General features: G+C 48.4%; 2 protein-coding genes across 3 annotated transcripts in view; one reads left to right on the forward strand and one right to left on the reverse strand.

The window, feature by feature from the left end:
* The first annotated feature begins 508 nt into the window (after nucleotides 1-508).
* Nucleotides 509-11,020, forward strand: coro1b (coronin, actin binding protein, 1B). 2 transcript variants are annotated; one of them, XM_079758116.1, is made up of 11 exons: nucleotides 509-987; nucleotides 2,409-2,645; nucleotides 3,376-3,498; nucleotides 3,959-4,088; nucleotides 5,689-5,870; nucleotides 6,580-6,699; nucleotides 6,834-6,938; nucleotides 7,761-7,906; nucleotides 8,058-8,115; nucleotides 8,681-8,980; nucleotides 9,430-11,020. In XM_079758116.1, exons 2-11 carry the CDS (start codon nucleotides 2,442-2,444, stop codon nucleotides 9,550-9,552), a joined length of 1,491 nt encoding a protein of 496 aa, XP_079614242.1. In that variant the 5' UTR covers nucleotides 509-987; nucleotides 2,409-2,441; the 3' UTR covers nucleotides 9,553-11,020. The 2 variants fall into 2 exon arrangements, with proteins under 2 accessions (XP_079614242.1, XP_079614241.1); XM_079758115.1 differs by having other exon boundaries at nucleotides 2,440-2,645.
* A 4,408-nt stretch (nucleotides 11,021-15,428) lies between these two features.
* LOC307090877 (RNA-binding protein with multiple splicing-like) overlaps nucleotides 15,429-24,483 on the reverse strand; it is a 30,674-nt gene continuing 21,619 nt past the window's right edge. The window contains exons 6-7 of the mRNA XM_079757675.1: nucleotides 19,021-19,171; nucleotides 15,429-17,980 (exon numbers count right to left, since the gene is read on the reverse strand). The gene's annotated coding sequence lies outside the window, so the exon portion shown is untranslated. The remainder of the gene's footprint in view (nucleotides 17,981-19,020; nucleotides 19,172-24,483) is intronic.

Below are 24,483 nucleotides of genomic sequence, written 5' to 3' on the forward strand. Positions count from 1 at the left end.
TTTAGGAAATCGTCGTATTTTTGAATCCACCACCAGGGGGCGACATGGTATAAGGATTAGCGACATTCCATCACATTGTAAAGAAAATGCAAATCTGCAAAAGCACCCATGTAAAAGGGTTCACCAATCATTCGTATAAAACGTTAGATACGCAATGATTTACTATAAGGGCACTATGTTTTGAATAACCTCATTCATTAAGGCATTCAGCTGCATTATCTAAATTAAATAGAATGTAAATAAAAACACCTTTTATAAGATTTTACAAGAGTACAAATATATCACCCAAAACGGGTCTGTAGGGTCTAGTCTTCTGTATAATTAGATTAAGTATCGTTTATTTAGGTCTGTAATACCATGGGATTCCGCACTACAGGTATCCCTTTGTTCCCACCCCCCAGCCAATCTGCAGAGCCACCGTTGAGATAAACAACGCCGGCCTCCTCAACAAAGAATATCCTGTCATGAGCGGAAGTCTCCGGGATTTTTTTTTTGTCCATCCATAACAACCCGACGCCGATCCAACCAGCACGAAGGCGAAGTGCGTACCGTCAGCATCAACCGACCCCTCGGTGCTCACCCATCCCTCGGCCCGCATCTATCCCACCGCACACCCTCCTTCTAGGTTTTACACCGCGACACGCACCCCCGTAAGGTCAGCTTGTCCAGCCCCGACCACACATGCCTTATTCGCGACAGACCTGTCGCCGGAGGATACGTGCTAAATCGGATCGCGCAGCGGAGGAATTCGTGTTTTTTGGAGCGCAGTTTGATCGGCTAGACGCGCGCCGCTGACCGGGGTATCTGTGTTAACATCGGTCGCGTCGGGTCGGAAGCCTGTAGTCTGCACCACATAGGGAGGGATTAAGTTACTGCTGGTGGTTGCGACATTGGATTATTTGATTTGGCCTTCTCCTGTGCACAGCCACACATTCCTCCTCGTCCTCTCTTTTTTCTCTGAACAGAGATAAGCTACTTTCAATCAAGGTATTGTATTTGAGTGATGTGCGTGCGTTGTGTGGCTTTTGTTGTGTGCCTTGATTAACCAGCCCTAGACAAAATAGCACACATTCGCCTTCTTTTGTTACGGGCATTGGAATTTTCTGAAGGACCCCTTCTTTGCAACCACCGTTACTTCTCCCCCCCCCCCCCAGAGGAACCCCCCGTTCGTGTGTAGTCTAATGTACATATTCCCTCCTTTCTCCTATGTTTTTCCACTGTTGCACCTCTCCAAAAACTAGGAATTTGCAATTATGGAAATGGCCGTCTTGTGCCAAAGCTTGGGCATAATATGTTGCCACAGTTTTTACATTACCAAGCATTTCAGCAGCATCCCCTGGGTCTGGAGTTACACTCCTCCCTCATTTGCCCATTTGCTCATGTGCGATGCCCCGCCCTCCCTCTGGCTCTATTTTATGTTCAGGAAAATAAACTCATATCCACTGTATGTGACACGATGCGTATGTTACATTAAAGTAAATAACAGTGCAATAATTTAAGTGATCCTACATGGTACAACATATGATTGAAGTATCAAATAATACTTCCTATTCTTGGTTTAATATTGTGTTACGTACCCCCTGTGGTATAGAAGTATTCCACCCGTGGAACACTAACCTGTTTAGCTAATAGTGTTGATGGTCTAGTTAAGCTAAGGCCCAATGGAAAGCAATGAAAATGTACATTGCTTGTACATTTATTTTTACATTTATACAAGTTAGCTTTAACTACATCTGTTTTACATTGGAAGCAGGGTGACATAACGAGAAATCCGCTCACCATAGGCTGTATGTATAAACTCAAGTGGAGCACAGTAGGTACTTCATAATGGACCCTTTTCAAAGAGGTGCCATGGCATGACCCACACAGGTGTTTCTCCAAACACTGCTACTTTCATGTACCGGGCCACGTGTGGTAGACTCAGCTCGTAAACAACAGGCTACTATTACACGCCTCTTTGAATGGCGCCATTGTAAGTCGTAACCAGGTAGAGACACCTAAATGAGTACCATTTCTCCACCCTCTGGTCCAGGCAGAGTCGTTGCCACTGAGTTCTGACAACACTAAGGTCACGGGAGGGAGAATTTGCCTTAGCTTTGAATGAGGCTTTTATTTTGGTAGTCATTTCTAACAAAGGCGGCCCTGATATGGTGCCCTAATACGACTATGTTTTATTAAGATAACCTCATGGTGAGGAGGTGAAGCTTTGACCTTAAAGCGTTATCCTTGATGTTTGCCTGGGTAGCGCTTAACTTTGTGTGTTTGCTTGTATCTGGCCGGTGTTTCGATACATTATCAGTAATAAGCCGGGGGGGGGGAGGGGATTAGCGACCCCAAGCGTAGATGCGAGGCTTTATGAGCCCTACTCACAGAAGTTGAGCTCTTTGAACCCAGAGCCCTACTCATAGGCACCCGCTGTCGCGACCCTGCCTCCCTCAGCCATGTCGTTCAGAAGGGGCGTGGTCCGGCAGAGCAAGTTCCGCCATGTCTTCGCCCAGGCCTGGAAGGCGGAGCACTGCATCGACGACGTGCGCGTGTCGCGCGTCACCTGGGACAGCCCCCTCTGCGCCGTGAACCCCAAGTTCATCGCCGTCATCGTGGAGTCCGGCGGGGGCGGGGCCTTCCTGGTGGTGCCCATCACCAAGGTGAGGCGCAGACGTGTTTGTGTGTGAGGAGCGGTGAGTCGACGGTGTTAAAGGGGACGTGTTACACCGCCGGGTGTGGGTGTGGTGAGCCGCTACGAGCCGTTTTTGAAAATCGGCCTCTTCTGACATCACAGGTGGGCGTGTCCACCTAGATGTGTGCTGGGTAGATCGGGCTACCAGCCTACCAGCCGGTGGACTGTGGCAAACGTCGCTCATCTACCCGTCATACATCAAGGTGGACGGACACGCCCACTTGTGATGTCAGAAGAGGCCGACTTTCAAAACGGCTTGTAGCGGCGAATCACACCCACACCTGGTGGAATAACATGTCACCTTTTAAAGTACCGGTTAAGGTTTGCTGGCGTTTAGCAGCTGCATTCGAACTGAGCAACACACAAAAATACACACATTCAGAAATACAGTCTTTGAGGAGCAGGTAAGGGCTTTTTGCTCAAGGATGATTACAGGTGCAGCTCAGGAAATTATGGGGTTGGACTCAAACCTTCCTGTACTCTCTGGCCCGCTCCAGTAGTCGCAAATATGCAGATGCTAACTAATTGGCCCCTGCTACTTGGCCTATTACCTTTCATATAAGTGACAGATTCCCATGTTCTGGTAATGAGTGTAGGATGAAACTGGCTGCTTGGTTGGAGTGGGATATTGTTCTCATACCATCATGGGTTGAGATGTGGACTGGCGCTGAAAGGGTTTTTCTCTCTCTGTTCCTTAGAGCGGAAGGATCGACCAGACCTGCTCCACAGTGTGTGGTCACCTAGCGCCCGTGTTGGATGTCCAGTGGTGTCCCCATGACGACAACATCATCGCAAGTGCCTCGGAGGACAACACCGTGAAGGTGGGCGCGGCGGTGGACTCTGGACTCAAATCGATTTTGTTTTTCTGCTCGGTTCACTCTAAACCACAGACGTTATTTATTATTTTCCACTCCATCGCGATTGCTAACAACAGGGGTAGCACAACAGTGGTTCTTATTGTAATCACTTGATCAATCATCTGCAGCGTTCTACTGTAGTGGTTTCAGAATATCCGCCTTTTTATCAAAAATTAGGAGGGGAGGTGGCACAAAATAATTTAGTTTTTTAAACCTTCGACATGACATCATACTTGACATAGCTACACACTTCACTGTAAAGGTACACGAGTTTTAAATGTGGGGTTATCCATACATGAGCTGATGTTAAATATATCAATGAACATCGTCTTTCAAGACTATTTCTTCAACATTGTCAGCGAGTGAACGATTAGATCGTTTTGAAGGTCATGTGACTGGACGTTTGGCGCTGTGTGTTCCCCAGGTGTGGCAGATCCCCGACGGGGGCCTCGTGGGGCCAATGACGGAGCCCCTGGTGACCCTGGAGGGCCACAGCAAGAGGGTGGGGATCCTCGCCTGGCACCCCACGGCCTTCAACATCCTGCTCAGCGCAGGTAGGTCCATCTGCTTCCTGATGACCATATTTGTCTGGGGCCTGCTTCCTGAGGACCATATATGTCTGGGTCGCTTCCTGCTTCCTGACGACCATATTTATGGGGCCGATTGTCATTCAGTGTTTTGAAGTTTAAAAAGAAACAAAAAATCCTTCTTTCTTTTAATAATTTTGTTAATTGTTACTTTTCTGACAAATTCAGTTGCTTGTCATTCTGTTGTAGACTTTGTACGATTTGAAGGCCTGCTATGACTCAGAATGCACCAGCAATACATTAACTGACCAAGCAATTCCCCAAGTATTCTTCGGTTAAGGTATTAAAAGCCTACCGGTCAGCTTGAAAGCAATTGGTCACAGTTAATGCTTTGCTAGAAGAGATCCATTAAGTAAGGCTCAGTGTTTGTGCTCGAAGGCTTTCATTGAGTTGTGCTCATTTCTATTTATCAGAGAGGATCATCATTGGATCATGAGAACGGGTTGGGGTTTTGCTAACACACACACACACACACACACACACACACACACACACACACCCTTAAAAGGAGAGAAATGAGAGCGCCAAAGCATGTCGCTGTTCTTCGTTCCTTTACTGTTGACAAAGTCGTGGGTCAGCCAGGGAACCGAGTCAGCAGAGAGGAGGTGATCTTTAACCCTGAGAGAGATTTAACGAGAACTACCTTCAGGCCTGCTTACTGAAAGTGTGTGAATTGTGCACTGCTGGGATATAGAGAAGTAGTTTATATCATCGTCAGCAGTGAGTAGGGAGAAACCGGGGAGAGGCTTATACGAAGAATAAAACAAATATAATTAATATATAATAAGATCATACATAATAAAGTATGTTTAAGATAATAAAACAGAGTGGAAAGATCTCATTAAGAAGCTTACCATAAAGTGTGCTAAAATGCTTAGAGCCATTAAGGCCATGAATGATTGAATGAATGAATGAATGAATGAATGAATGAATGAATGAATGAATGGCTGACTTAATCGCCAGTTAGCTCTAGGAGCAGAACAAAGATCCTATTCTCAGGATGTCCCAAAGTGCATTTGCGATCCTATAGCAGGATACAAAGTCCACGATATAGAGAGGAGCTGGGTCAATTAAAGAGTAAATAAAAAAATTCTTTGGGCATCAAAAAAGAGTTCTTTGGGCATCAAACTAAGCTATTGATAAGTAAGAGGGCAAGGTGGGGGGTGGGGTCAAGGTGCAGCCTTTAAACTAACTTCAGGCAGGTGTTTTGGTTTGCATATACATTTACGTTTGCCTTGCTCTTCTGCAGAGATTTGAATCTGCATGGGTACAGATGTACAGGTTGTCAAGGTGCTGACGTTGTCCACGTTGAGTTTGACGAACGTTGATTTGCCCTCGACTGATTAATACATGTAGAGCTATCTAGAATGTCAGGAGACCGCTTTGAAGTGGCTTCCTCCCAGCTCCAATGCTTTCCCCTCACCTTTCTGATTCCTTTGTCCTCGCTCTCCTTGATCTCTCTCTCTCTCTCTATCTCTCTCTCTCCTCTCTCCTGTGAAGTCGCTTTCGCCCAGTTCCAATAGTTCCCTCACCTTTCTGTTTCTCTCTCCCTCCCCCCCCCCTTCAGGCTGTGACAACGTGATGTGTGTGTGGGACGTTGGCACCGGCGAGCTGGTGTACCAGCTGAGCGACGCCCACCCCGACCTGATCTACAGCGCGTGCTGGAACCGTGACGGCAGCGCCGTCTGCACCGTTTCCAAGGACAAGGCCCTGAGGATCATCGACCCACGCCGCGGGACCGTACTCAAGGCACGCCCCCCGTCGTAGACGCCCATTTTGCCCGATGTTGTGATTTGCGATTGTTTGTGGCGATGAGCGGATTTTCCCGTTCATTTTGCAAACCTGGGCAGCACGTCACATGGATTTGTTAAGAGGGCTTATTGAATAGGTTGAATGCTAACATGGCGCAGTGCTCTTGCGTTCTGACGTGGCGCTAACTGAATGCTAACATGGCGCAGTGCTCTTGCGTTCTGACGCGGCGCTCACTGAATGCTAACATGGCGCAGTGCTCTTGCGTTCCGACGTGGCGCTGACAGAATGCTAACATGGCGCACTGCTCTTGCGTTCTGACGCGGCGCTCACTGAATGCTAACATGGCGCAGTGCTCTTGCGTTCTGACGTGGCGCTGACAGAATGCTAACATGGCGCAGTGCTCTTGCGTTCTGACGTGGCGCTGACAGAATGCTAACATGGCGCAGTGCTCTTGCGTTCTGACGCGGCGCTGACAGAATGCTAACATGGCGCAGTGCTCTTGCGTACTGACGTGGCGCTGACAGAATGCTAACATGCGTAGTGCTCTTGCGTTCTGACGTGGCGCTGACAGAATGCTAACATGGAGCAGTGCTCTTGCGTTCTGACGCGGCGCTAACTGAATGCTAACATGGCGCAGTGCTCTTGCGTTCCGACGCGGCGCTAACTGAATGCTAACATGGCGCTGTGCTCCCCCCCCCCCCCGTAGGTGAGGGAGAAGGTCCACGACGGCACGCGGCCAATGAGAGCCGTCTTCCTGTCCGACGGAAAGATCCTCACCACCGGGTTCAGCCGCATGAGCGAGAGACAGATGGCCTTGTGGGATACGGTAAGTCCGACTTCCTGTCCGACCGGTCCATTAGACGCAGCAGTATGTTATATTAGTCGATGCTATTCCGCTCTAAGTGGAGACAGAGGGGAGCGTTTAGCAATCAGATGGAATGTCTTTTTGTTTTTTAACAGAAAGATCTCACTGAGCCGATGGCAATGCAGGAGATGGACACCAGTAATGGCGTCCTGTTGCCTTTCTACGACCCGGACACCAACATGGTCTACCTATGTGGGAAGGTAAGAGTTCTCAGGAGGGCACACTGTGCTTACGCAGTCCTGGATCAGTCTCTCACCAAATTGGCTCTCTGGGGATTCGTTTCTAAAAGGGGCAACCATCCAGACCCAATTCACAATAGGCATCGTGAGATGAGCTAAATTGGGTGTAGATGAACGTTCCTGGTCCTTCACTACAATTTCCCTACACTTCACATTTAAATTTAGGGCATTTAGCAGACGCTTTTAGCCAAAGCGACTTGCATCCATTCATTCACACACCGACGGCGGTGTCAACCACGCAAGGCGACAGCCAGCCCGTCGGGAGCAGTGAGGGTGAGGTGTCTTGCTGAGGGACACCTCGACACTCGGGAGACGGGATCAAACTGGAATTAAATTCATATTGGGGAAAAATGCATTTCAAAGCAGTGCTTTGATACATTTATTTTCTGCATTCGTTTATGATGAATTTAGGTGAGTTCAAAGGCTATGTTCTGTAAACCAGTAAAACTATTCATCATCGGTACAACCAACAGAATTTAGCCTTTTATTTTATATTAATCTTATAATAATTATCAGGGCAGCACTATTGACCCAAAAAGCAATATTTGGGTCAATAGTATGTGAGCCCTCGAGATGAAGGCTTAATTAAAAAGGGTGGCTGCCACCGTGACTGCCTATGGGTGAAAACGCCACCACCCCCATGTGGTCAAAATATGTATTGCAAAGGAAAGATCCACAATGTTCAGAGTAGCGACCCCCCGCTTTGTAAACACTAGACAACTGCTCCTCACCCTCCCCCTCTGCGTTCTCCACCCGGCCGCGTGTGTTGCCTTTCGTCTCCAGGGCGACTGCACCATCCGCTACTTCGAGGTGACGGACGAGTCCCCATACGTCCACTTCCTCAACCTGTACAGCAGCAAGGAGCCCCAGCGAGGGGCCGGCTACGTCAGCAAGAGGGGCCTGGACGTCAACAAGTGTGAGATCGCCAGGTTGGTGCAACGGCCGCCGCACTGACGCTGGGTGCTGTTTCTGTGATGGATGGTCGTTTTTCTCTCCCGAGTGATCCGATCATACACGATCAATATCGGTGTGCGTTTCGCGCGCGACACAGTTTCACGTCCGTGCCTTCCGTTCCTGCAGGTTCTACAAAGTCCACGAAAGGAAGATCGAACCCATCTCCATGACCGTGCCACGCAAAGTACGTCCTTCTGACTGTCCGTCAGTCCCTCTGTCTGTCTGTCTGGCTGTCTGTCTGTCTCTGTCATGTCTGTTCCTCTGTTTTTTCTGTGTCCCTCTGTCTTGTCTGTGTTTCCCTCTTTCTCTCTGTCTGTCTGTCTGTCTGTCCATTTGTCCAATAAAAAGCCTGTGTTGCCTGGCATCACCAGACCAATTGATTATCCTACAACCAGTCAGAGCAAAGAAACTACGATGTATCAGCGGCAGCCATCTTGGCTGTATATGAAAATTCTTCAATCGGCGCTTCCATAGGCTACTCCTCTGTACAGTCGTCTTATTAAACCGATAAGGTCCAGGCCGGGTCAATCAGAACCGTTTATCTAATATGGGCCGGACACATACGCCAGAGCAAATTAAACAAAGTTTAAGATTAAACAAAGATTAAACAAGCTTGCAGATTCTTATGGTTCCCGGGCCAACGACCACGTAATTACTCTCAAAGCCGCCACGTCCCAATCTCCTCCATCTCCTTCTGGTTTGTTCATCTGTTTGTTTGTCTGTCTCCGCCCCCCCCCCCCCCCCCCCAGTCGGACCTGTTCCAGGGGGACCTGTACCCGGACACGGCGGGCCTGGAGCCCTCCCTCCTGGCCGAGGAGTGGATCGCGGGCCAGGACGCCCCGCCCCTGCTGGTGTCCCTGAGCGGGGGCTACGCCGTGCCCCCCTCCAAGCACCGGGACACCATGAGGGGCCGGCCCAAGCTGGCGTCCCAGGACTCCGGGGCCGGGGCCCCAGCTGCCACGCCCACGGCCCCCGCCGTCGCCAGGGAGACGGAAGGGGAGACCCGGGGCAACGCCGCCGACGGGACGGCGGACCGGCTGAAGAAAGAGGTAGGAGACGGACTCCACCGGCCAACCCACCAATCATAGAAGAGAATAGAACAACCGTTCATGTTGTTCACGTGGTCGGGGCACGATATAGTATGTCTGGAGTTGTAAGCTAAAGGCAATGCTAAAACAATTTGGAAACGCCCCCTCTGGGCGTGGCGGGACAGGGTGGTCTCGAGCTCAGGGCTTCGGGTTAATCCCAGGCTAAACGTTCTGGGTTCAAACCTCAAAGCCCACTCCGCGCATTTGAAGGCTTTCTTCAGTGTCTTCACACCCTCAAACGCCCCCAAGACGCCCCGACACCCTTCACCTGCTCGTTGCTGAAAAGTATTGTGTGATTTGGCGGAGGCTTTACTCCCAAAGCGTGGGCTGAATCACAACATAAAAAGCAGCCGTTAGCAACGCTTATTTCTAATGCGCCCCTGTGACGTTCCGCTCTCCCTCCCTCCCAGGACGACGTGCTGAACGAGATCCTTGCGGAGATGAAGGCTCTGCGCACGGTGGTGCTCGCCCAGTCCCAGCGCATAGAGATTCTGGAGAGGCAGCTGGCCCGCATCGAGGACGGAGACGTATGAACCCCCACCCCCCACCCCACGGTGCCACCCCGACCAATGACCCCCGCCCCAGACGCCGCCGCCGCTGCTAGGAGCTAGCGCTAATGCTACGAGCACAAGGCGTTCTAAAATAAACAAAACTAACAAAACAAAAAAAAACATAAATAGACCATAGCCTTACTAGAAGACACTGAACCCTTTAAGGCTGTGTGTGTTGTGTGGAAGTGTAGGCCAGTAAACATACGTTGTGTGTTTTTTTTTATTGGAGGCAGTAGGGTTAGGGAGAGTTTAAAAAAAAAAAATACGAAAGCGTTAACGACTGCTTTTCAAGGTTGTTGGGTTTATTGTGTCCTTTTTTTTTATGCTATGAGTTAGATTTGATACATTTTGTCCTTGCTAATTAAGGGCTTTGGTGGGAATCCCCGTACGTCTCAAATGGCACGCATTCGCGTGTCATCGGTGGGTTGTCTAATTGATTCATTTGCAGCCCCCAATTAGAGTTTAGCGATGTATAATCAAGCAGCGAACGCTGCTAAACGCTTCTGTTGTCATTAGCAGGCCTGACCACTTGGACTCTCATCGTAGCCTACATTCCTGCATTGTGCTTCTACCGTTTCCATTCAAGATATCCAAAAGTTCCTGTTTAGCAAAAAAATAGCAAAATATACTTCAATCATCTGTGATTCGTTTTTTTCTTGTTGCTGCACTAACTGAAGTTGCGTAACTACTACTGCATTTGTGTGTGTGTGGTAGTGGTGGTGTTGGTCTTGGTGTGTATTTGGAGTGATGATGGGATTTTTTTGAAGTTGTTTAAAAGAAAGGGTCCAGAAGTTTGAAACGCTACAAGGAAGGTTGTTTCTGCCTGTTGCAACGAGCGCTAACATTGACTGACTTAATGTGTTGTTGTCGGCTAGAAACCTTCGAATCACTCGTGATTTCTGACTCACACATGTGGGTCAAGTAGCAGATATTAAATACAGTTACACATTTGAAGGAATATAGGCCTTTATCTGAGGTGGAATAGTAGGGTCCGTAAACTTAATTAAGTTAATTATGGTGTGTAGACATTCCAGTGCCTATAATTAACGTCACTCCATACTGTTTCACCTCTGTGATAAAGGACTTCTTTCAGGGTTACTTTGTTTCGTCTTTTTTTATAACCAAGTTCAGTGCTTCCGAGGTACAGGAAAAAAAGGAAGCCCAAAAATAAACGTGAGACTTTTAGGTCAGTGAAATTTGTTTTTTAGTCTTATGCAAATGTTAAGGGAACAATCGCAAATCGGTTGTTTGTGTTTGACTTGGGCTTTTTTTTGCATCAAGGTCGTACGTTCCTCAGCAGTTGAAATCGAAGGATGAAACGATTTCCCAGCTAAATTATATTTCTTTATGCACTGATTGTACAACAATTGTATTTAGTGTAGCGTTTCCAACAAGTAGGGTATTTAAATGAAACCGCACTGTGCAAAACTAATAAACATTCATGACTCCTTTTCGTGTTTTTGAAGTGGCTTCTTATTTACAAACGTATTGTTCCTTTTATTAATCTTATAAAATAAGGGCCGGCTAAATAAAAGGACCGCATTCGTCAGAGTGCACCAACGTTGTTTTAAATTAGGCTTTTTGTGTAAAGGTGTTCTAAAAAAAAACGTCTAACATATTCCAACATTGGCAGAACAAAATTATTGCACGGAGAATATATCTTTACCTTGTATCTCTGGTGAAACCGTTGATCCCCGAGTCAGACCAGTTGAAGCTGGAGTCTGGGTAAGCTTTTTAATCAATTAACCAAATCCCAGTTAGGGATCAGTCCTTATCAACTCGGATTGGTCTTTTCCACTTGCTGATACAAATGGTTTGCATAGGATGTGTCAAGACGATCAACCTAATCAGTAGCCTAAATGATTCCCACACAGCTGATGCGCCGTTACCTGCAATTGTTCAACCACACCCCATGGAAGAATGCTTCTGTTGTAGGGTGTGATACTGACATCTGACCACTGGGGGGCAGTATAGTGCCCTCGCTGTGTACAGTAACCTACCGCTCTATCCTGAGGTAGCCAGTGATTGTATGGTCGCCACACAGGAGGGGAGCCACGGTTTCGGGTTCTCAATAAATAAGTGATGAGTAAAGTCTGTGGCAGTCTAGTTAATAGTAAGTATACTCAACATACAACATTAGCGACGAGGATCCCTTGGGCAGCGAGCGAGACGCGCGTCATTGAACCAACAGCCCACAAATAACAGTGGCTTCACTGTGATCCACAGCAGTTTGACATGCCAACATGCCCATTTAGATTTAGTTTGTGTTGAAGTACCTCACCACTCCCATCATGACAGGAGAGTCAGCTCCACACTGACCCAGCATTCCTCTGCTGTCTTCAGCATTTTTCTCGGGCCCCAACACCAATCATCGAAGACCTATTCATAGGGAACTAGGGTTAGGTATATTGGTTATGTATATTGCTCACAGTTTTGAGGGCAAGGGCAGCTTTATTTTCTTTCCAACATAAATGTTAAAATATGTCAGACGTTATATTTACGTATCTCTCCCAGTCTTTGGGAACCACTGATATGGCCATAGTGGCAACTACAACACAAGACATGCAGAGACTGAACGTGGTAGGAATATATGAAAGTTACAATATCGGATTCAATACATTTAGAATTTAATATCAAACTTTAGTGTTATCAAAGTGTGACTTCAAACTGAATATGCCTGGGGAGACAGACCGTCGCATGTGGATATTCGAACACACCCCATGACTGTTGGAAAGATTTGCACAAAGCAATGCATTCATTCACAAATGTCGTCACAAGGTTTCATGACCTTGCTTCGCTTAACGCTCAAAAATAAAAGCTGCGTTTCACGGACTACTGATCTGCACTGAGACCATTCGGCCACTAGGGGTCAGCCTGGAGCCACTTCTTCGGTATGGTACATCGGTACCATACACCTGATAGTGAAGCACGGTGAATTAAACATAACAATGTTTTCCGGGTAAAACAATGAGGGGAAAATAAACATGCCGTAATAGTTCCAAACAAGAGTACCAGTTGTTATTCTGTTCCAAAGCGCTGACACATAAGTTATAACAAACACTATTATCTAGATTGAGCCATCAATCAAACAGACAGACAGACACAGGGAATCGATCGCAGACCTAGGTCCTCAATAGCGCACCCGGTACCCTTTCATGGCATTATAAACCACACATGATCAGGGAGATTGCCTGTTAGAAGCGGCTGGCATCACAGGGATTATTCTATTCTCATTTTCTTTAAATAGCAAAACGAGATTGCAGAAGGTTTACACCTCATTTTTGCAACATATGAACTTGTCCTCGAGGGTGGATATGTTAAGATACATTTGGCCAATTACCAATGTTTTGCCCGAAAGATACACCAAAACATGGTTAAAACAGCCCTGAAGTAGACATTAAAATGCCAAAGTTCATAGAGGATGTTGTGTCATGGCCTGGCAGTTGCAAACATCTCTCTCCATGTTTATCTTATAAAAAAGGTCAAACATGTAGGCTACCATGAGCATCCACAACGCACATCTACATATTTTTTGGGGGGGGGTTGGATCAAGCCTTTGTTCATGAAGACTCATTGCTTCTTACCTTGCTGCGAAATCAGAAAAGTATGTCGTCAGTGGCTTGGTTGCTAAGAGACGTCGCAGTGCCAGGGGCCCAAAAACCTGCGGGGGGTGGGGGGGGGAGCAGTGTAGATAGGACTACTACAGCAGGGGCAATACCCCCTCCCGGGTTGAAATCGGATACAGTTTACTAACGCACAAAGGAGTGGTCAACGTTGGCTATGGGGGAGACGAGGTTTGGATTAGCTCGCCCTTCCAGGGATGCAAACAGCGTTGCCAGATTAGCCCAGATTTCCAGCCCAATCTGGCAGGGTTGCCACATTGGTCGGGAAATCTGTCCCTCTCCGTCTTTTAGATAAGGGCCAGGCAAATGCAAACACACAAATACGGGCCGATAAACGACAAATTACTTTGAAAACCTCTTATCGTCGTCAATTATATTAACGACACGCAGGCTTCCACAACCTGGATTCGTCCTTAATTACCCTGAACTATTATATGTAGCTGTTTGCAGACTTTAAAAACCTGTGGATTCTAGAAAGGAAATAGGCTCACGCGGGCGTTTTTGCAGTGTGCGTGATTATTGTAGAAACCGATAATGGAAGGGAATGTCATAAAAGCCTTTAATATGCTAGAAGTAATAAAATCCTTATTTGTCTCATGAAACCGTGGGAGCAAAACTAACAGGATATTGGAGATCCCAGATACCATCTACTCTTGCTGACGTCAGCGGTTCCAAATTTGGTCAGGAACGCTTCTAGGGAGGATACACACACGCACACACACGCTCACACTCCTCAAATGTTTCATCAGACTTGTAAACACAGGGTCTTTTGATAGAGTTAACTGGGTGCGTAAACACTTGGCCGCTATGCTAAACCAGCATTAATGGTCATTACTTTAAACCAGTGCAAGTCTGTGAGGACCCGTGGAGCCCACTTAATGTTTGTGTATGTGTACAGTGCAATCTGCAGTATCCAAACATAAATAAATATATATTTAAATTAGGTGAACGAGGTAAACGAGACCAACCACAGAGAAACTAAAAACGAGACCAACCACAGAGAAACTAAAGGCTGAAATTAAAAACAATATGTCAGCATTTGGGGTCGAGACGGGAGGAGACCTCACCTGGGAGACCTCCCCTCGCCCCCTCGGCCTCACCTGTGTGTGTGTGTGTGTGTGTGTGTGTGAGTGTGTGTGTGCAGGGGGGTGGTCCATCGCGCCCCAGCTGAGGGAGTGCATGTGAGACGGGACCGCGACACCTCTTTAATGGGCCCGTTGAGGCGGGACCAACGCCATTAAAACGTGTGGCGGGCTGCGCCGTCCACACACACACACATTACAGACACACACAAACACACACACACTCACAAAAACACACACACACACTCACACACTAACACACACACACACACACAGTAACTCACACACACATACTCACATACACACACACAAGCACGTGTTGGTGCCAGTCATGGGCATCTAAAGAAATATGAAAACGAAGGAAGGACCTACACAGGCACTCTCTCAGCCTCACCGGTGTGTCTCCTCCACGCATACACATGTGGACACAGGTAAGCCTCCGCACCCCCTCAACACAGGTGTGAGTCAAGAGTGTGTGAGCGTGCGTGCATGCCTGTGTGTGCACACGTGCACGCTAGCGTGCGTGGGAGTGTGACAGAACAAGCCCCCCCCCCCCCCAGTCTCCCACAGTGGCTGAGAACCAGTGTGGAGGATGAGACTCAATTCTCTGCATTGGTCTCCACGGCCCCCCCCCCCAAACAGCTTTAGCTAGCCCGCCCCCCCCCCCCCCGGGCTGGATGGGCTATTCCTGATCCTGGAGCTCCCCTGGTAGCCAAACACTACGTAGCTCATAGCCCCCCCTGGGTTTCCTGGAGGAAATGTGATTCAGATGGGTCAGGAGGAGGGAGACGAGAGGCTATAGGCGACCGGGCTACTAGAGGTTGTTCCTGAGGCGCCTCGCACATCTAGTCCTCCGCCTTCTCTTGGGTTCTTCGGACGGGGCTGAATGGTTCAACCGCTGTCGTGGTCGCTGAGCCGACGCTGCTCTTCAAAGCCACGAGCAGGGGGGTAAGCAGGCTGGGCCAAGGCCTCTTGCTCTACGAAGCCTATAAGAGCAGTACGGGTCGGCTGGGAATCGAACACCGAACCCCTCAGTGGCTACGTTGTGGCGCTAATCTCAGGGACTGGGGTTCTGTTGGAAGCGTCTCTGCAAAGGAGCATGTATGTCAAGAAGAGGGTGAGGGAAGGGACAAAAGTGATCAGGACGACAGGCTTGACGTCAATCTTTAATGGCTAAAAACCTGAAATGTATCAATTTTCCTATTTTTTTTATCTATTTTCATAAAAACCTCATTTTGATCCATTTTTTTGGTTTTAAAAAGAAAACAACCCTCTGAAATACGAGCTCCATACAGCGGCTACAATATATAAATATCAACAGTACTGTATGCATCCGGGAAAAGAAAAAACAGCACGCACACACGCACACACACACACACACGCACATGCGGTGAACATGCACAGGACACACTGACAGCAAAAGAAAACTACAAACTGGAGAACCAGGAGTATCACGTGTCCATGTGTTGGAGGAAAACGTGCTGTCTTGCGCTCTGAGCTTCTCGTCGTTTCTTGTCTTTTTGACGAAGACAAAGACATCCTTGACGTCTCAAAGGGCATGTTGGTTTTTTCCCTCTGGATTTCACAGTGAATTTATCTAGGAAAAACAGTGTTTTGTGTATATATCAAATATATTTCAATTCTTCGGATAAAAATGCACACACAAAAAAAAAAGGAGTTGTCAAAACAGATGAATATACAATCAAACATTAATACTTAATTGAATTATATCTTGGACATTTTCATATTTTTTAAATGTGATATCCAGTCTCACACACACACAGTCTCTCACACTCACACAAACACACACACACACACACACACACACACAGACACTTTTCAAATAGTCTTGAATTTGTAATTTAAAGCAAATTTGCATTGGGATCAGAAAGCACAAATTTCAAAAATCCACTATAGGTATGTATGATGTTCACACTTATATATCATCATATATAACCACAAACACTGAGAACTTCAGTTATTTTACACAATGGAAGTTGGATTATGGATTGTACAGTATTTACTGAGTAGTGGAACATCACTGTAGAAAATGACAGATACTTTCCATCAGATAGTAAAATCACAGGAGTCCATATTCATATTAACAAATGCAGATTTCAACCTAAAAATGTTAAATAAATATGCAAATATGAATCTTATTGCAGGCCAAACAAACAAAAGATTAAAAATAATATAGATTTCCACACTTCGATCCTTACTACAGTACCTTAGTTCATATTTTACAAGAACAGGTTCAATCACATTGGGTCCCTAAAAATAGATAAAAGACTAAAGACAAAACAAAATCGGATAGAAAATATGTTTTTCGAGATGCCTTTCTTTTGGTGTGACACCCGAAAAGACACCGAAAAAAGAACAAAAGTATTTATGATGCCACACTTCATAAGGATTCAAAGGGGGTAGGACGAAAGCAGTCGAGAATTGGAATAATTCCAACGGCCTACAGAGCTCTCCAGTGTGAGAGAAGGAACAAGAAGAGATTGCCTTTGGTCTTTTGTTTCTTGGTGCCCGCTGTCCTCTCCACTGCAAAACCGAGGAGCCCTCCCTAATTATAGCGGGTCTGCGCTTTCCTTCCATAATGCGCTCTCTGGGGTAATCTTACCTACCGCTTGCTTCCTGCTTTACGGGGGCCTTGATCTGAGCGCCTATACCTTTGCTAGGAGCGCTGGTTTTTATGGTAGAAGATGGATGCTGAACGTCTGTTTGAAGACAGAGTGGTGTGTTTTGTTTTGGGGCGTTTGTCTGTTTTTTTCGATTTGGGGGTTGGGGGGGGGAACGGCTTTAATAGTTTAAACTGAAGCAGAAAATCACTGATGGATAAGTTCATCGTGTGGAAGAAGACGTTTCGGTTGGTTTGGCTTCGTCGGTTGAAAAGACAGCTTGCGGTGGAAGAGGGAAGATGGGGGTGGGGGGGGCTAAATGTACGTTCTGATTAAAACGCGGAAAAAGACAAAGAGACAAAACTGCTTTGGTATTGCAACTGTCCATTTTCTTCTAAAATGGCACCAACACGGGAGAAAAAACAACCCAAACCAAACAATAAAAGTAGGAAAGTTTGAGGCTTACAAACAGGTTCCTCAGACACAGCACGACATGAATCAATCGACAATTTCAAACGTTGGCTTGATTACAAAAATACCTTTTTTTCGTATTCTTTTAAAATATCTAAAAATGTACAGCATTGTTGTTTTTTGTATTTTCTTCTTCTTTTGCAAAGTCATGCTTCAACATGTGTTTCGTAATAATCATAATAACATTAATATGAATGATATACAGAATAGTATTGATCAATATCATTATTATAGTACAACACCTGGAAGCACTTTGGTCACACGGACACACATAAAGGCCTTCAACATAAAACAAAAAACAAAAAGAAAAGACTGCATAAAAGGTGGGAAATTAGTTTGGGGGAGCAAAAGCTTTAGCACGAGGTAAACCGGGTACTAAGTCCAACTCTGTTTGGGATGGTAAGCTAACTAGCAGGTGGGTGTAGTAGACTAGTACCATTGAGCAGGTACCTAAAAGAAGGCATTATGGTTGGTGTAGCCAAGGTGCCACCAGCGACTCTGGAGTATGTAACAGTACAAAAAAAAGAGGGGGGGGGGGGGGGGGGGGGGGGGTCGATGTGTGATGGAGGCAGGGTCTACAATGTCCTGAGGCCCGAAGAGACTCTGCTGCTGCCTGTCAGGAGAGAGAGAGAGAGAGAGAGAGAGAGAGAGAGAGAGAGAGAGAGAGAGAGAGAGACAGAGAGAGAAAGAGATACGGAGTGAGATACAAAGGAAGAGAGAGAGAGAGAGAGAGAGAGACAGAGAGACAGAGAGAGAGAGAGAGAGAGAGAGAGATACGGAGTGAGATACAAAGGAAGAGAGAGAGAGAGAGACGAGGAGATACGGGAAATGGGAGGGAGAGAGAGAGAGATACGGAGGAAGAGACAGAGAGAGAGAGAGAGAGAGAGAGAGAGAGATGGGGAGATACGGGAAATGGAAGAACAGAGACAGGGAGAGAGTGAGTGAGCGAGAGGGGTTGCCATGGTCACAAACAACCAAACCAGATACACATGTCGTGCTAATTAAATCACGAGGGATTGCTCCGACACCGGCGGAAGCCCATTGGTCGGTGCACTATGCACAGACAAATGGGGGATGCATACGCGTGCGCACGCCTCAATAAAACATTTGTTTTCGCGCTCGACTCGCTTTCACTTTGCCTAATCGGCATAATCTTGAGATATTCAAAATAATTCAAATATCTCGCCCTGTGCCCCTCTCGGGGGAGAGAGAATCCTAAAATACACCCGGCGTGAAGACGTGGAACACAACGCCGCGCCGCCCTGAGCGACTGGCAGCAGATGTCTGGGGCGCGGGCGCGTCGCCGGACACATCTGCTTTTCCTTTGTTTGTTTTTTTTTATTTCAGGAATCCTCATGTCCCACTTGATCCCACTCCGGGCTCAGCCGGCGTGTCCACTGATGCTAGGCTAGGCTAGGCTAGGCTAGGCTAGGCTAGGATTCTGAGAGTCCACCGAGCTCAGTGAGGCTGACCGTACGACTCGACAAATAAAATTTGCTGCGCCAGTAAAGAGATGCATTTTCTTTGTATTTGTCCCACGTTGGTCGTTTTAAATGCTGGTGTACGAGGCACCCCGAACACACCATAAGACTAGGCTAAGCTAGGCTAGGCTAGGCTAGGCTAGGTCCGGGCCTGGGTTTGAGTTGTGCTCACCGGTGGTCCCGGCTAGTGTGGGGGGGGCGTCGGGGGGTGAGTCCTCCTGGGGGGGTTAGAGTTGTTTTTATCTTTTTTAACCAGCAGGACACCAGACACGGGCAGCAACCTCCGTCACGGGCGGCCGCGACCTCCATCACACATCAGGAACCTGCGGAGGCACGGGGAGAAGAGAGAAGCTTCCGGTCAGACCATGAAACAAGAGACAGAGGCCAGGGCCGTCCAGATGGCTCACCGGGTCAAGATACCTTGACACCATGTATACAGAACATGGGGTCGCGATGACTGTTGTTCACGGCCTTCACTGTATATAACAACTTAATGATAAGATCACGGTATCTTGTACCGCTGGTAACGCCAGAAGCGGTCCAGTTCATACTATCACTCATGATCCCATTCTCAGGGAGTGAGTTCCAATCAGCTACAATCCTTTGGCTGAAGAACGAGTCTGGTGGAGCGCGTATCATATAGGCTCAGTCCTGTCCAGTCCTCCCCTCTATCTCCCATACCTTCCTCTCTATCTCACTCGATAATAAAAGCATAAAAATGCAAAAAAATAAAATAAAATATAAATAAAAGGGACAGAGAACTGGTTGATAAACTGCACCAGAAGGAGCAGGAAATGACATCATCGCGGCCCTCGTGTAAGGTTCATCCGGTGGTTTGGAGAAATCTCGCAGTTCAGGTGCGGTTCACGCAGGTGAATTATTGATTAGGTTTAATGGAGTTTTTTAGTAAAAATCATAGAAGGATGTGAACATTCATGACATTAATTTTTTATACAGGGCTACCTCATCCTTCACCCTCCTCTGGGTGAGTAGCCAGACCAGTTCCAGAACCGCCTTTCGCTTTGAACCTCTCCGTTCATTTTTGATTCAGAGCGGTGTTATCAACACACACACATCAGCGGCAGACATCTTTGTTTGTTTATCAACCTCAACCACACTCCTATAGGGCGCTTCTCTGTTCAGTCATCGTATAGAACCCGCCCCCTTATTAGATCAACGGCTTTGATTGGTCCGACCGGGGCTAGGTCAGCTGTAAATCAGTCTGTGGACGAGGGGGGTGGGCAGAGCAACTTCACCACGAGCTCGGAGTCGTCGGGTTCCCAGACGACTCCGTCAGCCTTTGTGTGTCCACAGTGAGGTCGAGGTGGATGAGGCCGAGGTAAAGGGTTAATGTTCACCTTCTGAGCCGTGCTAATATTTGTGTTCACATTAACTCTTGGATGCCCTCATCCCACGATCCGCATGTTCTCGCCCCGCCTTCTCCCCTCCATTGTCCATTTCCTCGGATCAGTACGATACAGGCTCTGACATGGGTTTGAACCCCGGGCCCGGAACAATCTTATCTTCAATGGGGATTAGTGCATTGACATGGGGTTCATGGGTTGAACGTTCGACCCGGCGGATTTTCAGGATAAAAGCGCCTATGGTGATTCACGATATCAACGGGGGACGAGAGTAAAGACAAAGAAGGTTTCATTGGGGGGAAGGGGGGGGGGGGGGGGGTTCGGGGGATGGGTGGGCAGGGTGTGCACGTGCAGACCAGAGGTGCACTCAGTGCGCCCCCGCCAAGGTAACATGCCCGGGCACGGCCTCGGCTAGGGCCCCGCCATCTCCCCGTACGCCGGACGCAGTCAAGGATGAGGGAATCAATGCGTCGTCCACCTCCTCCTCCTCCTCCTCCGAAGACGAAGACGCTTGGCTGGGCGCCGGCGACGCGTACGCCCAGAGCGGCTGTGTTTGTTCCGGCTGAGGGGAGCGCAGATCTGCAGACCCGCAGGGCTGATCATTGAACCCATCGCCGCGGATCAGGGGAAAGTTTAGTGATTCGCGTTTCCTCCATTCCTTGGTTCCTCGCGGTTGGCCTAATGGGTGACTTTTAGAGTAACTAAGGGTGCTGTCGTTATCGCGGGAGGGGTGAACCAAGTTACTCGAAAGCCAACCAGCCGTGTCAGCTGACTGAAGAGGGGGTCAGGTAGGGGGGTCCCCCAAACAGTCCATCAGGGACATCAGTCCACACAGTCCGCCCATCCCAGCTGCGACATCACAACCACGACCAGACGATCAGTGACCACGCGGGAAGAGCAGCGGGCAGGCATCGGCGATGAGGAACGGACTACACCTGGCCGCCCAGGGGGCACAGGTGAGGAGAGGGGCGTGGCTCGAGGAACTTTGAACCAATGAAAGACGCCCGCGGGGGGGCCGACCTTTGTTTCCCACACACTGCGAACAGCCAGTGGGGCAGAGTGATGAATGCAGCTGTTGACATGCGTCTTGATCCCACAGACCCCCGGCACAGGAACAAGGCCACACTGTACTGTACGGGTGTGTGTGTGTGTGTGTGTGTGTGTGTGTGTGTGTGTGTGTGTGTGTGTGTGTTTGTTTTCAAAGTAATCTGTGCATGGTTGTTTGCATGTGTGTGGCTGTGTGTGTATGTGTGTGTGTGTGTGTGTTTGTTTGTGTGAGTGTTTGTATTTATTTGTGTGTGCGTACATGACCTACTGGAAGAGTGACTGTGTGTTTGCATGTGTGTTCCCGTGTGCGCATGACTGACCGGGTAAGTGACTGTGTGTGTGAGAGTGTGTGCGTGTGTGTGCGCTTGACTGTGACTGGATCAGTGACTGTGTGTGTCTGCGTGTGTGTGTGCGCATGACTTTGACTGGATTAGTGTGTGCGCGTGCGTGTGCGTGTGTGTGTGTGTGTGTGTGTGCGTGTGTGTGAGCTCCACATCCTTATTGGATGGGGCCTCAGCTGGCCTCCAGCTCCCTGGTGGGAGTCAGTCCAGAGTCACACAGGAACCGCTGGCTCTGTTCTGCTATTGGCCAATGTGCCCCGCAGGGCACAGAGCCAGATGACTGAGTGAGTGAGTGAGTGAGTGAGTGAGTGAGTGAGTGAGGAAGGGAGGAAGGGAGGGAGGGAGGGAGGGAGGGAGGGAGGGAGGGAGGGAGGTAGGGGGGAGGGAGAGGGAGAGAGGGGGAGATGCACAATGCTCTTGCTCTCTACTCAACCAGGTGCATAATGTCCTTACACATGCACACGCACACAAACACACACGCACACACACATACACACACACACACTCAGTGGTTGCGCCATGTGTTTTCAGGTGGAAAATCCGGATTGACTTTTACTCTACTTCGCTGGGCATCAATGTCCACTATCAGGCTGATTTGTTGTTTGGAAGTCAGCAGAATCTCCCCAGTTTCTCCCAAGAATGCAAAACAAAGGATAAATGCGGTTATCCATTGGAAAAAAACACAAATAAACTCTGAAACGCTTCAAACTTAAAACGGGGTGGGGGTGTTGTCCGTCCGGGTAACAGGTGGGAGTCCTATCACAAAGCTCTTTATACAACCAGACTCATGGCTTGTGCAAACAACTTCCTCTGACTTGTACACACATTAAAAAACAAACGTTCCCACGCTATAGTCGATTTGCCGTGTCACGCTCCCCTCACCTCGACTAGGCCCGAGTCCCTCGAGAACCACTCACACACTTACACGCTCACAAACTCACACACTGCGAGCGTTTTCCTGGAACTCACTTACCGAGTCTGGAGTTCCCCCCCCCCCCCCCCCCCGTTTTCAAGAAGCTGCTCTCTTGGCGTCTCTGGAGGTGTTCGGCTTGAGTAACGATGAGCTATTGTGCGACTGTCCATGCCCCGACCAAGCCTTTCTTGTTTTACAGTCCTCCTGTCCCCTCTTGTGGAAGGAGTGTACTTCAAACACCCCCCCACACCCTTTTCCTGTACACTGACCTTGCATTGATGCAGACCATGTGCTGAGCTACAAGCCTCATGCGTTCACGCGTGTGCACGGGTTGCCGATGCATGGTGTGTGTGCGAGTGTGTGTGTGTACGCACGCACATCCACCTACGTCTGCCTCCACCCGGGTGTAGCAGCCGTGGGATTATGGGTGTGGGTGTACGTGTTGAGCTCCACACACACACACACACACACACACACACACACACACACACACACACACACACACACACACACACACACACGCCTTTGACGATTGGTTTGCGCTACCGTGTAATTTGCTGTCGGGCGACTATATTTAAGACAGGCATCTGAGTCTCAACTCAGCAGTCGGCACACTCAATCTCATCGTCCATCCCTAAACCCCCTCCCCCTCGCCCCCCCCCCCCCCCCTTCCTCCTCCCCATGAAACGCCGGATGTGGGGGATGTTGTTGTTTAGGGCTAGCCGGCCAGGGCAGCCGGTCCAACTTCCTCGCCGCGTGATAGGATGACAGTAATGACAGTTTCCTCTGAAGCCCCGCCCTCCCCTCCCCCCCCCCCCCAAACGCCCACGCGCCCACCTTCACTCCCTTCCTGTCTGAACCAGCCCCGAGGGGAGAGAGATCCTCTGCGAAGGCAGGAGACGTGCGTCATGTCCCTCCCCCCCCCAGCGCTGCTGGAGACGTCCACAGGCCGGCAGGTCAGACCAACGTTACCAGACGCATCCTGCTAGGACGACGATTTGCACTTTGTGGCGGTCAAGGTTTGCTCTGCGTGCAATACCTGTGTAATACGTCTCAACCTAACACAATGGCGCAAAGACTTTAACTTTTACGTCGCAATATTTGATCCAGGTATGGGGATCAGTCACAGGAGCAATGTTTTGATTCGTCTCTTCAAGTCAACAGTTTAGCCGTTACGCGCGTTCTCTTATCCGTCATCGTCTGTGGTGCATCTGAGCCCATGGCCAGCTTATCCCACCCACCGTGCTAGCTGCCCACTACGCTGCCACTCGCCCCTCATGTTAATCATCATCTCAAAAATAGACCAACTGATGTCGTGGGGTTAAGGAGAAGGCACTACCAGGTTTGCACCAATTGACAGTCTCTGTCTCTCTCTCTCTCTCTCTCTTTCTTTCTCTCTCTTTCTGTCTCTTTGTCTCTCTCTCTCTGTCTCTCTTTCTCTCTCTCTCCTTCTGTTGCCTCCCTCAGGGCTGAAGGGAACATGTTTTTTCCTGTCCAGGGTTCCTCAGGAAAGGGGGGGGGGGGGGGTATTTTGTGACTGGCGCCGAGTAAGCTTACACACACACACACACACACACACACACACACACACACAGGCCGGGAAGGAGATTTGCCTTGCTTTATGGTTGAAGGGGAGTTCTTCCCTGCTAGCACTAGTGTTCTGCTGGACTGGGGCCGGACCAGAGAGCATATCTCTGATCTTGTGCTCGTCACCCCCTGCCCTTATCAAATGCCCTGCTTGAGCAAAGGTTATGGGGAAAAAATGTCCATTTTAACAATTGCCAACTGGTTAATAGTGCAAGTCAACAGAGTTTCGTCTGGTTTCTTAACTCGTTTTACATTGTATTATGTTGAACAAATCCGAGGTATGCGTCTTAACGGAGAGATATCAAATATCAGAGTGATAATCGTTCTTAGGGCTCAAATTAAGATACGATAATTTTGTTCTTGGCTTTCAAATAAAGATAGGA

The sequence above is a fragment of the Pollachius pollachius genome (genome assembly GCF_949987615.1).
Source record: "Pollachius pollachius genome assembly, chromosome: 20".
Classification (NCBI taxonomy): domain Eukaryota; kingdom Metazoa; phylum Chordata; class Actinopteri; order Gadiformes; family Gadidae; genus Pollachius; species Pollachius pollachius.